Genomic DNA, 13,586 nt, shown 5'->3' with positions numbered 1-13,586 from the left:
GAAATCATTTTAAACAGCAGGGAATTGAAAAAAGGAGAATGGGATAATATCTGTACCATTTTGGGAAAGTTATTATTTGGTAAATCTTCAATTAAAAAAATAGTAAGCCTGCATCTTGATTGTTATGTCCTTGAAATCAGGGCAGCATTTACTGGCTTTTCAGAGATTAGATGATAGGAGCTTGCCTGAGGCTTACTACAGCACCCACCCTGTTGAATGCTGTGCTTTTCTTATAGCATGTTTATACTGCAGGACACAATGTGCTGGTTCTGTGAATTAACCCCATTTACATTGCAAAATACAGCCGCAGCACCAGTATCAACACTGAAACAACAGCACAATGTGCAATTCCAAGGTCACAATCTGATTTTAAGCTATTGGCATTAGACCTTCTCCTTGGGGGAAGTCAATACAGGCCAGCAATGGGAGAAATATGTTCTACTGTCCTATAGGGCTGTGGATGCAGGGACAATTGGAGCTTTCAAGACTGAGATAGACAGGTATTTGTTAGGTAAGGGTATCAAGGGATATGGAGCAAAGGCGGGTAAATGGAGTGGAGGTGGAGATCACCCGTGATCTAATTGAATGATGGAGCCGGCTCAAGGGGCTGAGTGGCCTACTCCTGCTCCTAATGTTTCTAATGCTCAGAATGCCCACAGCGAGAAAAAATGATACCTATCAACATTCAGTGCTGTCACAGACTATGTTTTCCTCTGGTAATGCTTTACATTTGGAGGTGGGTCTCATACATAGCAATGAACAGGACCAGAGAAGACGGTTGCAGTCACTTGGCCAATCCGATTGGCTATAGAAGCACTCTTGTCTCTGCTTACAGCGCTAGCTCTAAAGGCAGAACTATAATATAGATGCCAAATTAATTAGAAGTAAAATTGTGTCTGATACATAATTGTGTACATTGGTAGAATCCAGATCGCTTGCATTCTTTGAAGATTTACCTGACTTCCTCCAGAGCCTGAATTTTCCTGTGAGGAACTCTTGTTCCTGTATCGTACAAAGTGGCGTTGGTACACTGGATGCTCAGGAGCCTCGTCATTGTCAGAGCTTTCCGTGTCAGCGTAGTACTGGGTCCCATGCTTCTGATGAGGCAGTGAACGGTGCAGCTCTGCTTCTCCAGTGGAGGCCCATATTCCAGGAACGGATCGAGTGTGGGGAAGTCTGAATTCACGATGCACCACCTCATCTGATGTCAATTAACGTGAAAGTGAGGGACAAGGAAAAATCAAAGATGTTAATGTGAATTTAGAGGACCCATCTTCTACTGCGAAACACATGCTTCTGCCTGCAATATTGGTCCAGTGCATCTTACATGGGTTTGATTTAGTTCCAGTAATGGATGCTCCAGAATTAGAAACTTTTCACCAAATATTGTGTCATAAAATCCTGGAACTGAATTTCCTTGCAATCAATAGTTGGACAAGAATAGCAAAGGAAAAAGAGGAAGAGTTTAGCTTGGCAAACCCTGGGGGCCAAATACACCATATGGTGTGGTACTGAGTCACACTGAGTAAGAAAGTTCCATGTTCATTCCCTGGTCTGGGTTGAGCTAGCTAATCTAAGCTAGTGCCATGTGGGAGTAGCATTCCCCCAGCTTTGTGATAATAGCCCCATTGACAAACAAATACCAATACTCATCTATGAACAATGGGCACTTTGGTGAGGTACCAAACAGCTGCCATCCCTGACATGAGTCAGTGCTGCTCGCAGAAATGGGGAGAAAACTAAGGGAAAAGGTAGAAATTCACTGTCTCATACCTCAACCAGTCACTTCTTTTATTTTCTAGTTCAATAAAGTAGGAATGGATTTGAAATTGCCTTTCTATATTCATTTTCATGAGTAAGTTTCTGAAATTCCTAAAGTCAATAGGCCCTGTGCTATAAACAGATGCTGATGTACGGCACCTATTTCTCCTCCCCGCTTGCCAAAAACAGTGGGATTGAAATTCCTCTTTTGATAATTTTAGTGAAAAAGTTGAGGCGTGGATATTAAGTCCGTCTATAATTGAGACACGGACTGCAGGAGTTGATTATAACAAGTCTTTACTGAATGGAGACAACCTGGAAACTGAAACTACAGAAGCCTGCTAGGGCCTTTTATACAGGGGTGGTCACTGCCGGTACTGCAGTCTGAGACCAGTTATTCCCTTAAAGGTACATACACAACAGTGGACATGATAGCAAAACTCATCATGTAGTCACACCAACATTTTCGGTAAAGGTGACAAGTGTAATTTCCCCCCTGTTCTGACTTTGGCTATTTTCATCAGATTGTTATTGGTCCCCCCCCCACCAATCATTTCTGCTTCTGTTTTTCTTCGATTCTGATTTCCTTCCTGTTCAATGACATTAATGGACTGGTAAAAATTCCCATTGAATTTCAAAAATATGCTCACAATTTAACTACTAAGAATGGGGATTACATGGGCACGGCTGCATTTATCGTACATCTCTAGTTGCCCTGATAAGGTAGTGGTGCATCTTCTCCTTGAACATTGCAGTCTTTATGCGGATGGTGTTCCCATGAAGGTGTCTCCTTCCTCACTGGAAGCAGACACCGTGGGACACACTCGCTAGAAGGAGATGCACCGCGGGACACACTCATTGGAAGGAGACACCACGGGACACACTCACTAGAAAGAGACACACTATAAGGAGGTCGGGACCTAGGAGCGAGGTCGAGGCCCAGGGGCGAGGTCGGGACCCAGGAGCGAGGACGAGCCCAGTGCGCTACGGTCATCAGTGCGTACGCCCCAAGACTGGAAACCACAGACGAGACCAAAGAGGACTTCTACTCCAGCCTCGAACAATCCCTGTCCCGAGTCCCAACGGGCGACAAGCTGATCCTCCTTGGCGACTTTAACGCCAGAGTTGGAAAGGACACAGACCTCTGGGGAGGTGTGATCAGCAGAGATGGGGGAAGGGAAAGCCAACTCCAACGGTACCCTCCTCCTGGCGAAATGCTTAGAACATGGCCTTGTTACAACCAACACCTTGTTCCATCAGAGACAAGTACAAGGCTTCAAGGCAACACCCTCGCTCCAAGCACTGGCATCTGCTGGACTATGTCATCGTCCGAGCGAGGGACCACAAGGACGTCCGTATCATTCGCGCCATGACAGGAGCTGACGACTGCTGGACAGACCACCGCCTAATCTGGTCTGTCATCTCCATCAATTTAGCCCCAAAACAGCGGCGGCAACAGAAACAATGCCTCAGGAAAATCAACGCTGGAGCACTCTAAGACCCTGCTATGAAAGCCCTATTCAGCCTACGCCTCACAACCAACCTGACGACTCCTAGTGATTCAGAGACACAGAGTGTCCACAGCGCCTGGTCTGTACTCAAGGCCTCCATAATCAGCACCTGTAAAGAGACGCTCGGTCACTCGACCAGGAAACACCAAGATTGGTTCGATGAGAATGACCAGTTGATCCAGGAGCTAATAAGCCGCAAGCGCAAGGCATTCCTGATCTGGAAACAGCAACAGAACTCGAGAGCAAGAAAGCAGCTCTACAGATGCCTGAAGGCCGAGGTCCAACAAAAAACGTGCGATCTAAAGCACAGATGGTGAGTGGAGAAAGCACAGGAGCTCCAGCAGCTAGCCAACAACCACGATGTGCGTGGATTCTTTAGCGCAGTCAAGACCATCTACGGCCCAAGCACCCAAGGTCCTACCCCACTGCGGGCCAAGAACGGAGAGGTACTCATCAGTCAGTGCCCGCTGAGAGGAGCACTTTGAAGATCTCCTTAATTGAGACTCTGTCTTCAACACGAGTGTCCTCAACTCCATCCTGCAGCATGCTACCCACGACCACCTCAGCACAACCCCAGCCCGGCATGAGGTTGAAAAGGCCATCCGATGACTGAAGAACAACAAGGCCTCAGGAGCAGATGGAATCCCCGCCGAGGCACTAAAACATGGCGGAGAAGCACTATTGGTGCGAATACATGAACTCATTTCTCTTATTTGGAAGGAGGAGAGCATGCCAGGGGATCTCAGACACCGTAATTGTGACCATCTTCAAGAAAGGTGACAAATCCGATTGCGGTAATTACAGAGGAGTCGCCCTGCTGTCTGCCGCAGGGAAAGTCATCGCAAGAATCCTCCTCAATCGCCTTCTCCCAGTGGCTGAAGAGCTCCTCCCAAAGTCGCAATGCGGATTCCGCCCACTAAGGGGCACAATGGACATGATCATCACCGCATGTCAACTACAAGAGAAATGTAGGGAACAGCGCCAACCGCTGTACATGGCCTTCTTTGACCTCACAAAGGCCTTCGACGCCGTCAATCGTGAGGGAATATGGAGTGTCCTCCTCAAATTCGGCTGCCCTCAAAAATTTGTCACCATCCTCTGCCTGCTTCATGGCGACATGCAAGCCATGATCCTGACCAAAGGATCCACCAGAGACCCAATTCACGTACAGACCGGGGTCAAGCAAGGCTGTGTCATCGCACCATCGCTCTTCTCGATCTTCCTGGCTGCAATGCTCCATCTCACCCTCAGGAAGCTCCCTGCTGGAGTGGAGCTAATCTACAGAACAAACAGGAAACTGTTTAACCTCCGTCGCCTCCAGTCCAGATCCAAGGTGGTCCCATCCTCTATCATCGAATTACAGTATGCAGACGACACTTGCGTCTGCGCGCACTCTGAGGTCGAACTCCAAACCATCGTCAACACCTTCACCGAAGCGTACGAGAGCATGGGCCTTACACTAAATATCCTTAAGACAAAGGTCCTCTACCAACCTGCCCCCGCCACACAGTACTGCTCCCCGGTTATCAAAATCCATGACGAGGCCTTGGACAACATGGACCAGTTTCCATACCTCGGGAGCCTACTGTCAACAAGGGCAGACGTCGATGACGAAGTCCAACACCGCCTTCAGTGTGCCAGTGCAGCCTTCGGTCGCCTGAGGAAGGAAGTGTTTGAAGACCAGGACCTCAAACCCAGCACCAAGCTCATGGTCTACAGAGCAGTAGTGATAGCCGCCCTCCTGTATGCCTCCGCAAGATCCTGCAAATCCATTGGCAGGATAGGCGCACCAACGTCAGTGTTCTCGCTCAGGCCGACATTCCGAGCACTGAAGCTTTGACCATGCTTGATCAGCTCTGATGGATGGGCCACGTCTTCCGCATGCCCGATACGAGACTCCCAAAACAAGCGCTACTCGGAGCTTCGACACGGCAAGAGAGCCCCAGCTGGGCAGAGGAAATGCTTCAAGGACACCCTCAAAGCCTCCTTGAAAAAGTGCAACATCCCCACTGACACCTGGGAATCCCTGGCCCAAAACCACTCAAAATGGAGGAGAAGCATCCGGGGAGGCACCGAACACCTCGAGTCTCTTTGCTGGGAGGAAGCGGAAGCCAAGTGCAAACAGCGGAAGGAGCGCACATCAACCCAAGCACCCCACCCATCCGCCCCTTCAACCACCGTCTGCCCCACCTGTGACAAAGACTGTAGGTCCTGCATTGGACTCATCAGTCACCTGAGAACTTATTTTTAGTGTGGAAGCAAGTCATCCTCGGTTCCGAGGGACTGCCTAAGAAGAGAAGAGAAGGTGTTCCCATGATGGATTTTGGTTGGATATTCCAGCATTTTGACCCAGAAACTGTTATCTGGTGGACTGATCAATAACTTTGCCAGGGCTTTTAAAACATAAGGGGGGAAAAATTGGGTATAGCCCCGTTTGGGGCGCTAGAATTGGCGCTGCGCAAATTTTATCGCCAGGCGCAACTTATCGCGATATTGGGTTGCTGCGCCCCTAAAGGTGATTGCGGCGTTGATTCAGGCGCTGCACGGGAGTCTTAAGGCGCTAACCCGGCGGCGCTACTCAATATGTCGGCGGCCGGGCGCAGCGCAGGTGCTGTCATTAATCGATTATCCCGAGACACGCTGGCGCCGGCCAGCTCTTAAAGGGGCGGGTCAATTAGGAGCAGCAGCCACACTCTGTGCCTTGTAGGCCTCAAAATCGGCGCTGTGCTTTCTGTGGCGTTCCAAACTTTGAACATATGGAGAGGGTGAGGCAGAGAGCGGAGCGCTTTACCGATGGGGCATTGGATGCTTTGGTTGGCGAAGTGGAGCGCCGGCGAGCTGTGCTGTATCCCGACAATGGCAGGAGGCCTCATCAGAGCGAGTACCGCAGGGCTTGGAGGGAAGTTTGTCAAAGAGTCACTGCAACCAGCGTGGTGGCCAGGACTCCTGTGCAATGCAGGAAGAAGTTCAACGACCTCACTCAGGTCGTTAGGGTGAGTGCCTTTTACGCCATCTTCTCCATCCCTCCGTCTGCACCTGACATTATGGCCAGAGGGTGCGCGAAGCCGCAATGGCCATCTGTCAGCCAGCACCCATGGCCCTTTCTGGAAACACACACGCACATTCAGCTCAATGCATAATGGAAGGGCTATTCTACCATGGGGGGCATGTGATGTCAGCTCAATGCATAATGGAAGGGCTATTCTACCATGGGGGCATGTGATGTCAGCTCAGGCCAGCATGTTTCATCACTTCCCGTCCTTTCTCCTGCAGGCCAAGCTGGCCAGGAACCGGAGGGAGCAGCTTCGCACCGGAGGAGGCCCTCCTCAGCTGCAGACACTGACGGACCTGGAGGAACGAGTCCACCAGATTTTGTTGGAGGCCGGATGACTGGTCCTGTCACCACTGGAGCTGCCGACCCCATTGTGCACAGCGATGGTAAGGTCATCACCTTTTTGAACTCTCTCCTTCCACTTCTTCCCCCCACCAGCATGCTTTTTCACTCTGGACCCATGTCAGAGCATTGAAGCACTCATGCATCCCTTGCTGCCACCCTGTCATTTCGCTAAAGCCACTCTTCAACCTCCCTGCTTTCAGATGCTGCATCACCAGCTCGGGAGCCGGGCCCTCAAGCTGCCACTGCCTCCAGAGGCGACGAGCAGGAGGAAGCTGGACCATCCCTGCCACCCTCAGGCGAGCCAGCCCCTCTGCAGACTGGGGAGACTACTTCCCTGGAGGGGAGCGGGGGGGAATGCTCTGAGGAGGAAGCAGTTCCAGGAACCAGCGGGCTGCAGCACGCAAGGGGGGTAGGGAAGCTCGGGGGCCATCTCCCCGGAGGGCGAGTCAGGCCGCGAGTACTGCTGCACAGAGCGCAGAAGAGGTGTGTTCCCTCGCAGAAATGAGCACCCAGGTTCGGCTCAGGCACACTGAGCTCATGGCTGCAGTGGCAAGGATGCCTGAATCCATCGAGGCACTGGCAAGTAGTGTCCAAGACTTCGGGGCAGCACAGGCAAGAAGTGCGCAGGACTTCGAGGAGGAGGAGTTCAAGGAGGAGGAGGACTTCGAGGAGGAGTAATTCGAGGAGGAGGAGTTCGAGGAGTAGTTCGAGGAGGAGGAGTTGTTCGAGGAGTTCGAGGAGTAGTTCGAGGAGGAGTAGTTCGAGGAGGAGGAGTTCGAGGAGGAGGAGGAGGAGTTCGAGGAGGAGGAGTTCGAGGAGGAGTTCGAGGAGGAGGTGGAGGAGTTCGAGAAGGAGGAGTTCGAGGAGGAGGAGTTCAAGGAGGAGTTCGAGGAGGAGGAGGAGTTCGAGGAGGAGGAGGAGTTCGAGGAGGAGTTCAAGGAGGAGTTCGAGGAGGATGATGACGACTCTGGTGAGTACTGCAAGGCGCCTCCGGAATGGTCGAGACAGCGGAACCACTGCCTCAGCACACCGACTGTGTGCTCCACAATGTTCCTCGTCACCTGATGGCTCGCATTGAAGCGCTCTTCAGCAGGAGTGCTGGGCGAACGGAGCGGGGTCATCAGCCATGGGCACAGAGGATAGCCCTGGTCACCGAGAAGCCAGCCTCCTGGGTGAGCCGGGGCCTCGAATAGGTCTGCAACTGAAGTCTGGCGCAGGATGAAGGCGTCGTGGCTGCTGCCAGGGAACTGCACATTGACTGCGAGGATCAGCTGTCGGTGGTCACAGACCAGCTGAACATTCAAGGAATGGAACCGGAACTCCTCCGGATTCAAAACAGGCGCCCGCAAAGCCACGTGTGTGCAGTCAATGGCGCCCTGCACCATGGGGAAGTCCGCTATTGCTGCGAAGCCCTCTGCGCGTTCCCGCTGCTTCTCCAGTGTCACAGGGAAGGAGATGTACTGCCACCTCCTTTTAAATAGGGCATCTGTTACTTGACGGATGCAGCAATGCACCGCAAACTGCGATATGTTGGCGATGTCCCCAGTTGCGGCCTGAAAGGAGCCGCTCGTATAGAAATTCAGGGCAACAGTCATCTTGACAGCCACCGACAGAGAGGCCCTGCACCTTATCTGAGTCTGCAGATCTGGCTGAAGCAGGCGGCACAGCTCAGTCACCACCTCCTTTCTGAAGCGCAGCCTTCTAAGACACTGCTCCTCTGACATGTTCAAGTAAGAGAACTGCTGTTGGAAAACCCTGGCAGCGTAAGGTCTGGTGTGGTAACATCTGTTGGCCCTCCTCCGTCTGGCCATTCCTGCCCCTCTCTCCCTGCGCCTCTGTGCCCTTTCCAGATGGTTCAGCAGCAGGACGTTCCCCTCCAATGCAGCCCCCATAATAATAGCGCACAAGAAATTGTAAATGTTGTAAATACTCACCAGCAGCAAGGTGATGGTCAGAAGGCTGAAGTTCCTCTGGCCAGCGCTGGCTCACTGGTGCAATGGCTCTCAGAGTGCAGCTCAGCAACTCTGTGAAAGTCTCGAGGAAGTTGTGCTCCCAAAATGGCTGCCGCTTTTATACCAGTGCAGTCCCCTTTAAAGAGTGCCCCCCCAGCCCGAGAGCGACTGGGGAACGTTCCAGGTAAGCCGTCCTTATTAGCGCCAGGCGGAACGGAGGGGCGCAACACTGAATTTCCGGTCCGGGGCGCCCAAAAGGCGTTGCACACTGAAATGACGTCATGATCTGCCTGCGCCCGTGAGCGGGCGCTAAGGTTTAGCGCCGGCGCAAAATGCCCACTCAATATGGGAGGAGGCGCTGGGTTCACTGCGCCCGGCCGAAAATTGGCTAACGCCCCACTTCTCGGCCTCTTTAGGCGCTAATTGGAGGTGCTGCCAACCGAATTTCTCCACCAAGGATAATTATCACACAATTTTCAAAACAGCTTTTTTCTATTGTTAAAGGTTCTGAAATGATGCAGTGAAATTTGGTGAACTTTTATGGTCTACTAAGAAACAGAACATTTTACTACAACAACAACTTGCATTTATATAGTGCTCTTAACGTAGTAAAACATCCCAAGGTGCTTCACAGGAGCATAGTCAGACAAAAAATTGGCACCGAGCCAAAGAAGGAGACATTAGGATAGGTGATCAAAAGCTTGCTCTAAGAGGTAGGTTTTAAGGAGGGTCTAAAAGGAGGAGAGAGGCGGAGAGGCAGAGAGGTTTAGGGAGGGAATTCCTGACCTCAGGGCCTCGACTGCTGAAGGCATGACCTCGAATAGGGGAATGAAGGAAGTGGGGGATGGACAAGAGCCCAAAGTTGGAGGAATGCAGAGTTCTCGGAGAGATGTAGGGCTGGAGGAGGTTATAGAGATAGAGAAGGACGAGGTCCCAATATCAGCATCAAACACTTTCAAGTCAGGTACAGCACAACTTCGATTCATAGCCAGCATCCCTATACACTGCTCAATAATGTACTTGCTGATTTCAACCTTAAAAGAGCACCCCTCAGTTCCATTTTCCACACATTTCCTGCTCTGAGTGCAACTACCAATTTAGGGGTACATTTTATAATTTAGTGGCCTGAGTATAGAACTGAGGGTGACATCCATTGCAATGAATGGATGGAAAATCACACAGGCTGCAAATCATGCAGGCTGACCTCTATGTCTGAAATTCCCATTGCTGTTTTGCACCAAGAGTACTAAATCATAACATTTGCCCCTTACTTCTAACGTGCTGGAATCATGGGTACTTCTGTGCTGGAGACAGACAGCTGCAAGAAACTGTTGCCAAACCTATTCATTTCCTGCACAACTCTTACAGCCAGCGGAGTCAGGAGAAGGACAAGCGCAGCCGATGCATGGGAACACCATCACCTCCAAGGTCTTCTCCAAGTCACACACCATCCCGTCTTGGGACATATATCGCCGATCCTTTATAGTCGCTGGGTCAAAATCCTGGAACTCCCTCCCTAACAGCACTGTGGGAGCACCTACACCACACGGACTGCAGTGGTTCAAGAAGAACGCTCATCACCCCTTCTCAAGGGCAACTAGGGTTGAGGAATAAATGCCGTCTTTTCCAGTGATGCTTCTGTCCAGACAATGAATATATAAAAGTCTTTCATTCTGTCATTCCAAGCTGGAGTTAGATGTGGATCCCAAAGGTGAAATGACTAGCTGCTAACTCAGTGCTTCACCTCAGAAAAGTTTTGGTATTCAAACATTACTGTTTTCCCAAGATACCATATACCTTTGTATAAAGGAGTCCATTACATACCATGCAACATATCTGAAGTGAAGACAAGAGAAACATACCAATTTTGGAAGACTTTTCCGAGCTTTTCCTTCTTGCGTTGATTTCTAGTCGGACTTCGGTGCTATATTCTTGCTCTGGCATCAAGTTCTGTTCTCGCTCTTGCAGGATGCTCCGAAATACTGAGGAAAGGTCTGCTTCTCCAATCAAAGACCCCCTCCTGGAACGCTCTTCTGCCGCACCATTGCCAGTGAAGGAAAATGACTGCAAGAAAAAGGAAATGAAGAAAAATAATGGTCTCTGCCAAAGACGACAGTAAGAGAGGACTGTCACATAAGTTACTCCAACAAACATGGCTTTGCAGACTTCAATATGCCAATAAAGACAAACACAGGAACTGTCCCGATAGCTCAGTTACCAAGGGCACAGCCCAGTGTGGAGCTGAGCCATACAGACCAGGGAAGTCTCTATCCTGAGACTCTAGTGGTTTAGTTGGTCATATCCAAGGTGGCAGTAAGTGTGCTATAATTGTCCTCAGGAACAATGAGTTGGAGAATGGAAGAAATCAGCCATGGTCCGTGCTAGTGATCCCATTTCCCTGATCCACACTGGAAAGTGTGTACGTGTCAATGTCAGGTAAGAACATAAGAAATAGGAGCAGGAATAGGCCACTTGGCCCCTCGAGCCTGCTCCGCCATTCAATAAGATCATGGCTGATCTTGGGCTCAAAGCCACTTCCCTGCCCGCTCCCCATAACCCTTCACTCCCTTATCTTGCAAAAATCTGTCTATCTCCACCTTAAATGTATTTAATGACCCAGCCTCCACAGCTCTCTGGGGCAGAGAATTACACAGATTTACGACCCTCTGAGAGAAGAAATTCCGCCTCATCTCAGTTCTAAAAGGGCGACCCTTTATTCTGAGACTGTGCCCCCGAGTTCTAGATTTCCCCATGAGGGGAAACATCCTCTGTGCATCTACCTTGTCGAGCCCCCTCAGTATCTTATATGTTTCAATAAGATCACCTCTCATTCTTCTAAATTCCAATGAGTATAGGCCCAGCCTGCTCAACCTTTCCTCATAAGTCAATCCCCTCATCTCTGGAATTAACCTAGTGAATCGTCTCTGAACTGCCTCCAATGTAAATATATCCTTCCTTAAATGAGACCAAAAGTGTACTCAGTACTCAAGGTGTGGTCTCACCAATACCTTGTACAGTTGTAGCAGGACTTCCCTGCTTTTATACTCCAACCCCTTTGAAATAAAGGCCAACATTCCATTTGCCTTTTTGATTACTTGCTGTACCTGCATGCTAACATTTTGTGTTTCATGCACAAGGACCCCCAGGTCCCTCTGAACTGCAGCATTTTGTAATCTCTCTCCATTTAAATAATAATTTGCTTTTTTATTTTTCCTGCCAAAGTGTATAACCTCGCAGTTTCCCACATTATACTCCATCTGCCACTGTTTGCCCACTCACTTAGCCTGTCTATATCCCTTTGCAGGTTCTTTGAGTCCTCTGCACAACTTACTTTCCTACCCATCTTTGCATCATCCGCAAACTTGGCTACATTACACTCGGTCCCTTCATCCAAGTTATTAATGTAAATTGTAAATAGTTGAGGCCCAAGCACCGATCCCTGTGGCACCCCACTAGTTACCTTTTGCCAACCGAAAATGACCCATTTATCCCAACTCTCTGCTTTCTGTTAGCCAATTCTCTATCCATGCTAATATATTACCCCCAATTCCGTGAGCTCTTATCTTATGCTGTAATCTTTTATGTGGCATCTTATCGAATGCCTTCTGGAAATCCAAATACACCACATGCACTGGTTCACCTTTGCCCACCCTGCGCGTTACCTCCTCAAAGAACTCCAGCAAATTTGTTAAACATGATTTCCCTTTCATAAAACCATGCTGACTCTGCTTGACTGCATTATGATTTTCCAAATGCCCCCTGCTACTGCTTCCTTAATGAAGGACTCCAGCATTTTCCCAATGACAGATGTTAGGCTAACTGGTCTATAGTTTCCTGCTTTCTGTCTCCCTCCTTTCTTAAATAGGGGTGTTACATTTGTGGTTTTCCAATCTGCTGGGACCTCTCCAGAGTCCAGGGAATTTTGGTATATTGCAACCAATGCATCCACTATCTCTGCAGCCACTTCTTTTAAGACCCTGGGATGCCAGCCATCTGGTCCAGGGGACTTGTCATCTTTTAGGCCCATTATTTTACCAAGTACTATTTCCTTAGTGATAGTGATTGTCTTTAGTTCCCCACTCCCTGTGGCCCCTTGATTATCCATTATTGGGATGTTGTTAGTGTCTTCTACAGTGAAGACAGATACAAAATATTTGTTCAGAGTCTCTGCCATTTCCCCGTTCCCCATTATTAATTTCCCAGTCTCATCCTCTAAGGGACTAACATTTACTTCAGCTACCCTCTTCCTTTTTATATACCTGTAGAAGCTCTTACTATCTGTTTTAATGTTTCTTGCCAGTTTACTCTCATAATTCATCTTCTCTCTCTTTATTATTTTTTTAGTCATCCTTCGCTGGTTTTTAAAAATTTCTGAATGTGATAAGAATCACATTCAGCTGTGCTGTCCTTCATGGAAAAAAAATAGCCGGCCACCGTTCACTGTCCAGGCCACCAGATAAAAAACAGCCAGGTGGGCAAGGTATTGGAGGGCAGTCAGTGCACGTAGAACCGTACCCCAGCACAAGTAAATGCCTTCTGGAGGGAAAGGACTGGAGCAAATTGAAGGGAAGCACTTTCCTTTGAAAAGACAGAATGGGAACATAAGATGGGTCTCAGGGGCTGGTACCAAAAGTTGCAACATTTTCCAGGATTGCTGTTGTGAGAAATGGATCAATTTCACATTTGGTTTAGAAAGAATGGTCTTCTGATGTCTTGTTGACATAGAGTGGAGGGAGCTTGGCTCTCTTTCTAAACCAAGCTGGGACTGCTCAGTGCTGACACTGGGTGCCTGAAGTGGGAAAATATACCAATCCCCAGTGTCAATATCCATCACACCAATAAGAACAAAGTTTCCCACAGGAAAAATTACATTAAAAAAAAGCTTGGTCTGTCTAAATGCTGGCTTGAAACATGCAAGTGCAGTCATGTGTAAAGTGTTTTAGAATGTTTTGAATGACTTCATTA

General features: G+C 49.2%; 1 protein-coding gene across 4 annotated transcripts in view; it reads right to left on the bottom strand.

Annotated features, from left to right (window-relative positions):
* LOC147120130 (melanophilin-like) overlaps positions 1-13,586 on the bottom strand; it is a 278,087-nt gene that overhangs the window by 135,835 nt on the left and 128,666 nt on the right. For all 4 annotated transcript variants that reach the window (XM_085985695.1, XM_085985693.1, XM_085985694.1 and 1 more), the window contains 2 exons: positions 10,484-10,685; positions 957-1,201 (listed from right to left, as the gene is read on the bottom strand). In XM_085985695.1, coding sequence (XP_085841821.1) covers positions 957-1,201; positions 10,484-10,685 — 447 coding nt within the window. The remainder of the gene's footprint in view (positions 1-956; positions 1,202-10,483; positions 10,686-13,586) is intronic.

The sequence above is a fragment of the Somniosus microcephalus genome, chromosome 4, assembly GCF_052327205.1.
Source record: "Somniosus microcephalus isolate GS21.2 chromosome 4, FLI_Smic_1.0, whole genome shotgun sequence".
NCBI classification, from domain to species: domain Eukaryota; kingdom Metazoa; phylum Chordata; class Chondrichthyes; order Squaliformes; family Somniosidae; genus Somniosus; species Somniosus microcephalus.
This window is presented reverse-complemented; position numbering and strand designations above follow the sequence as displayed.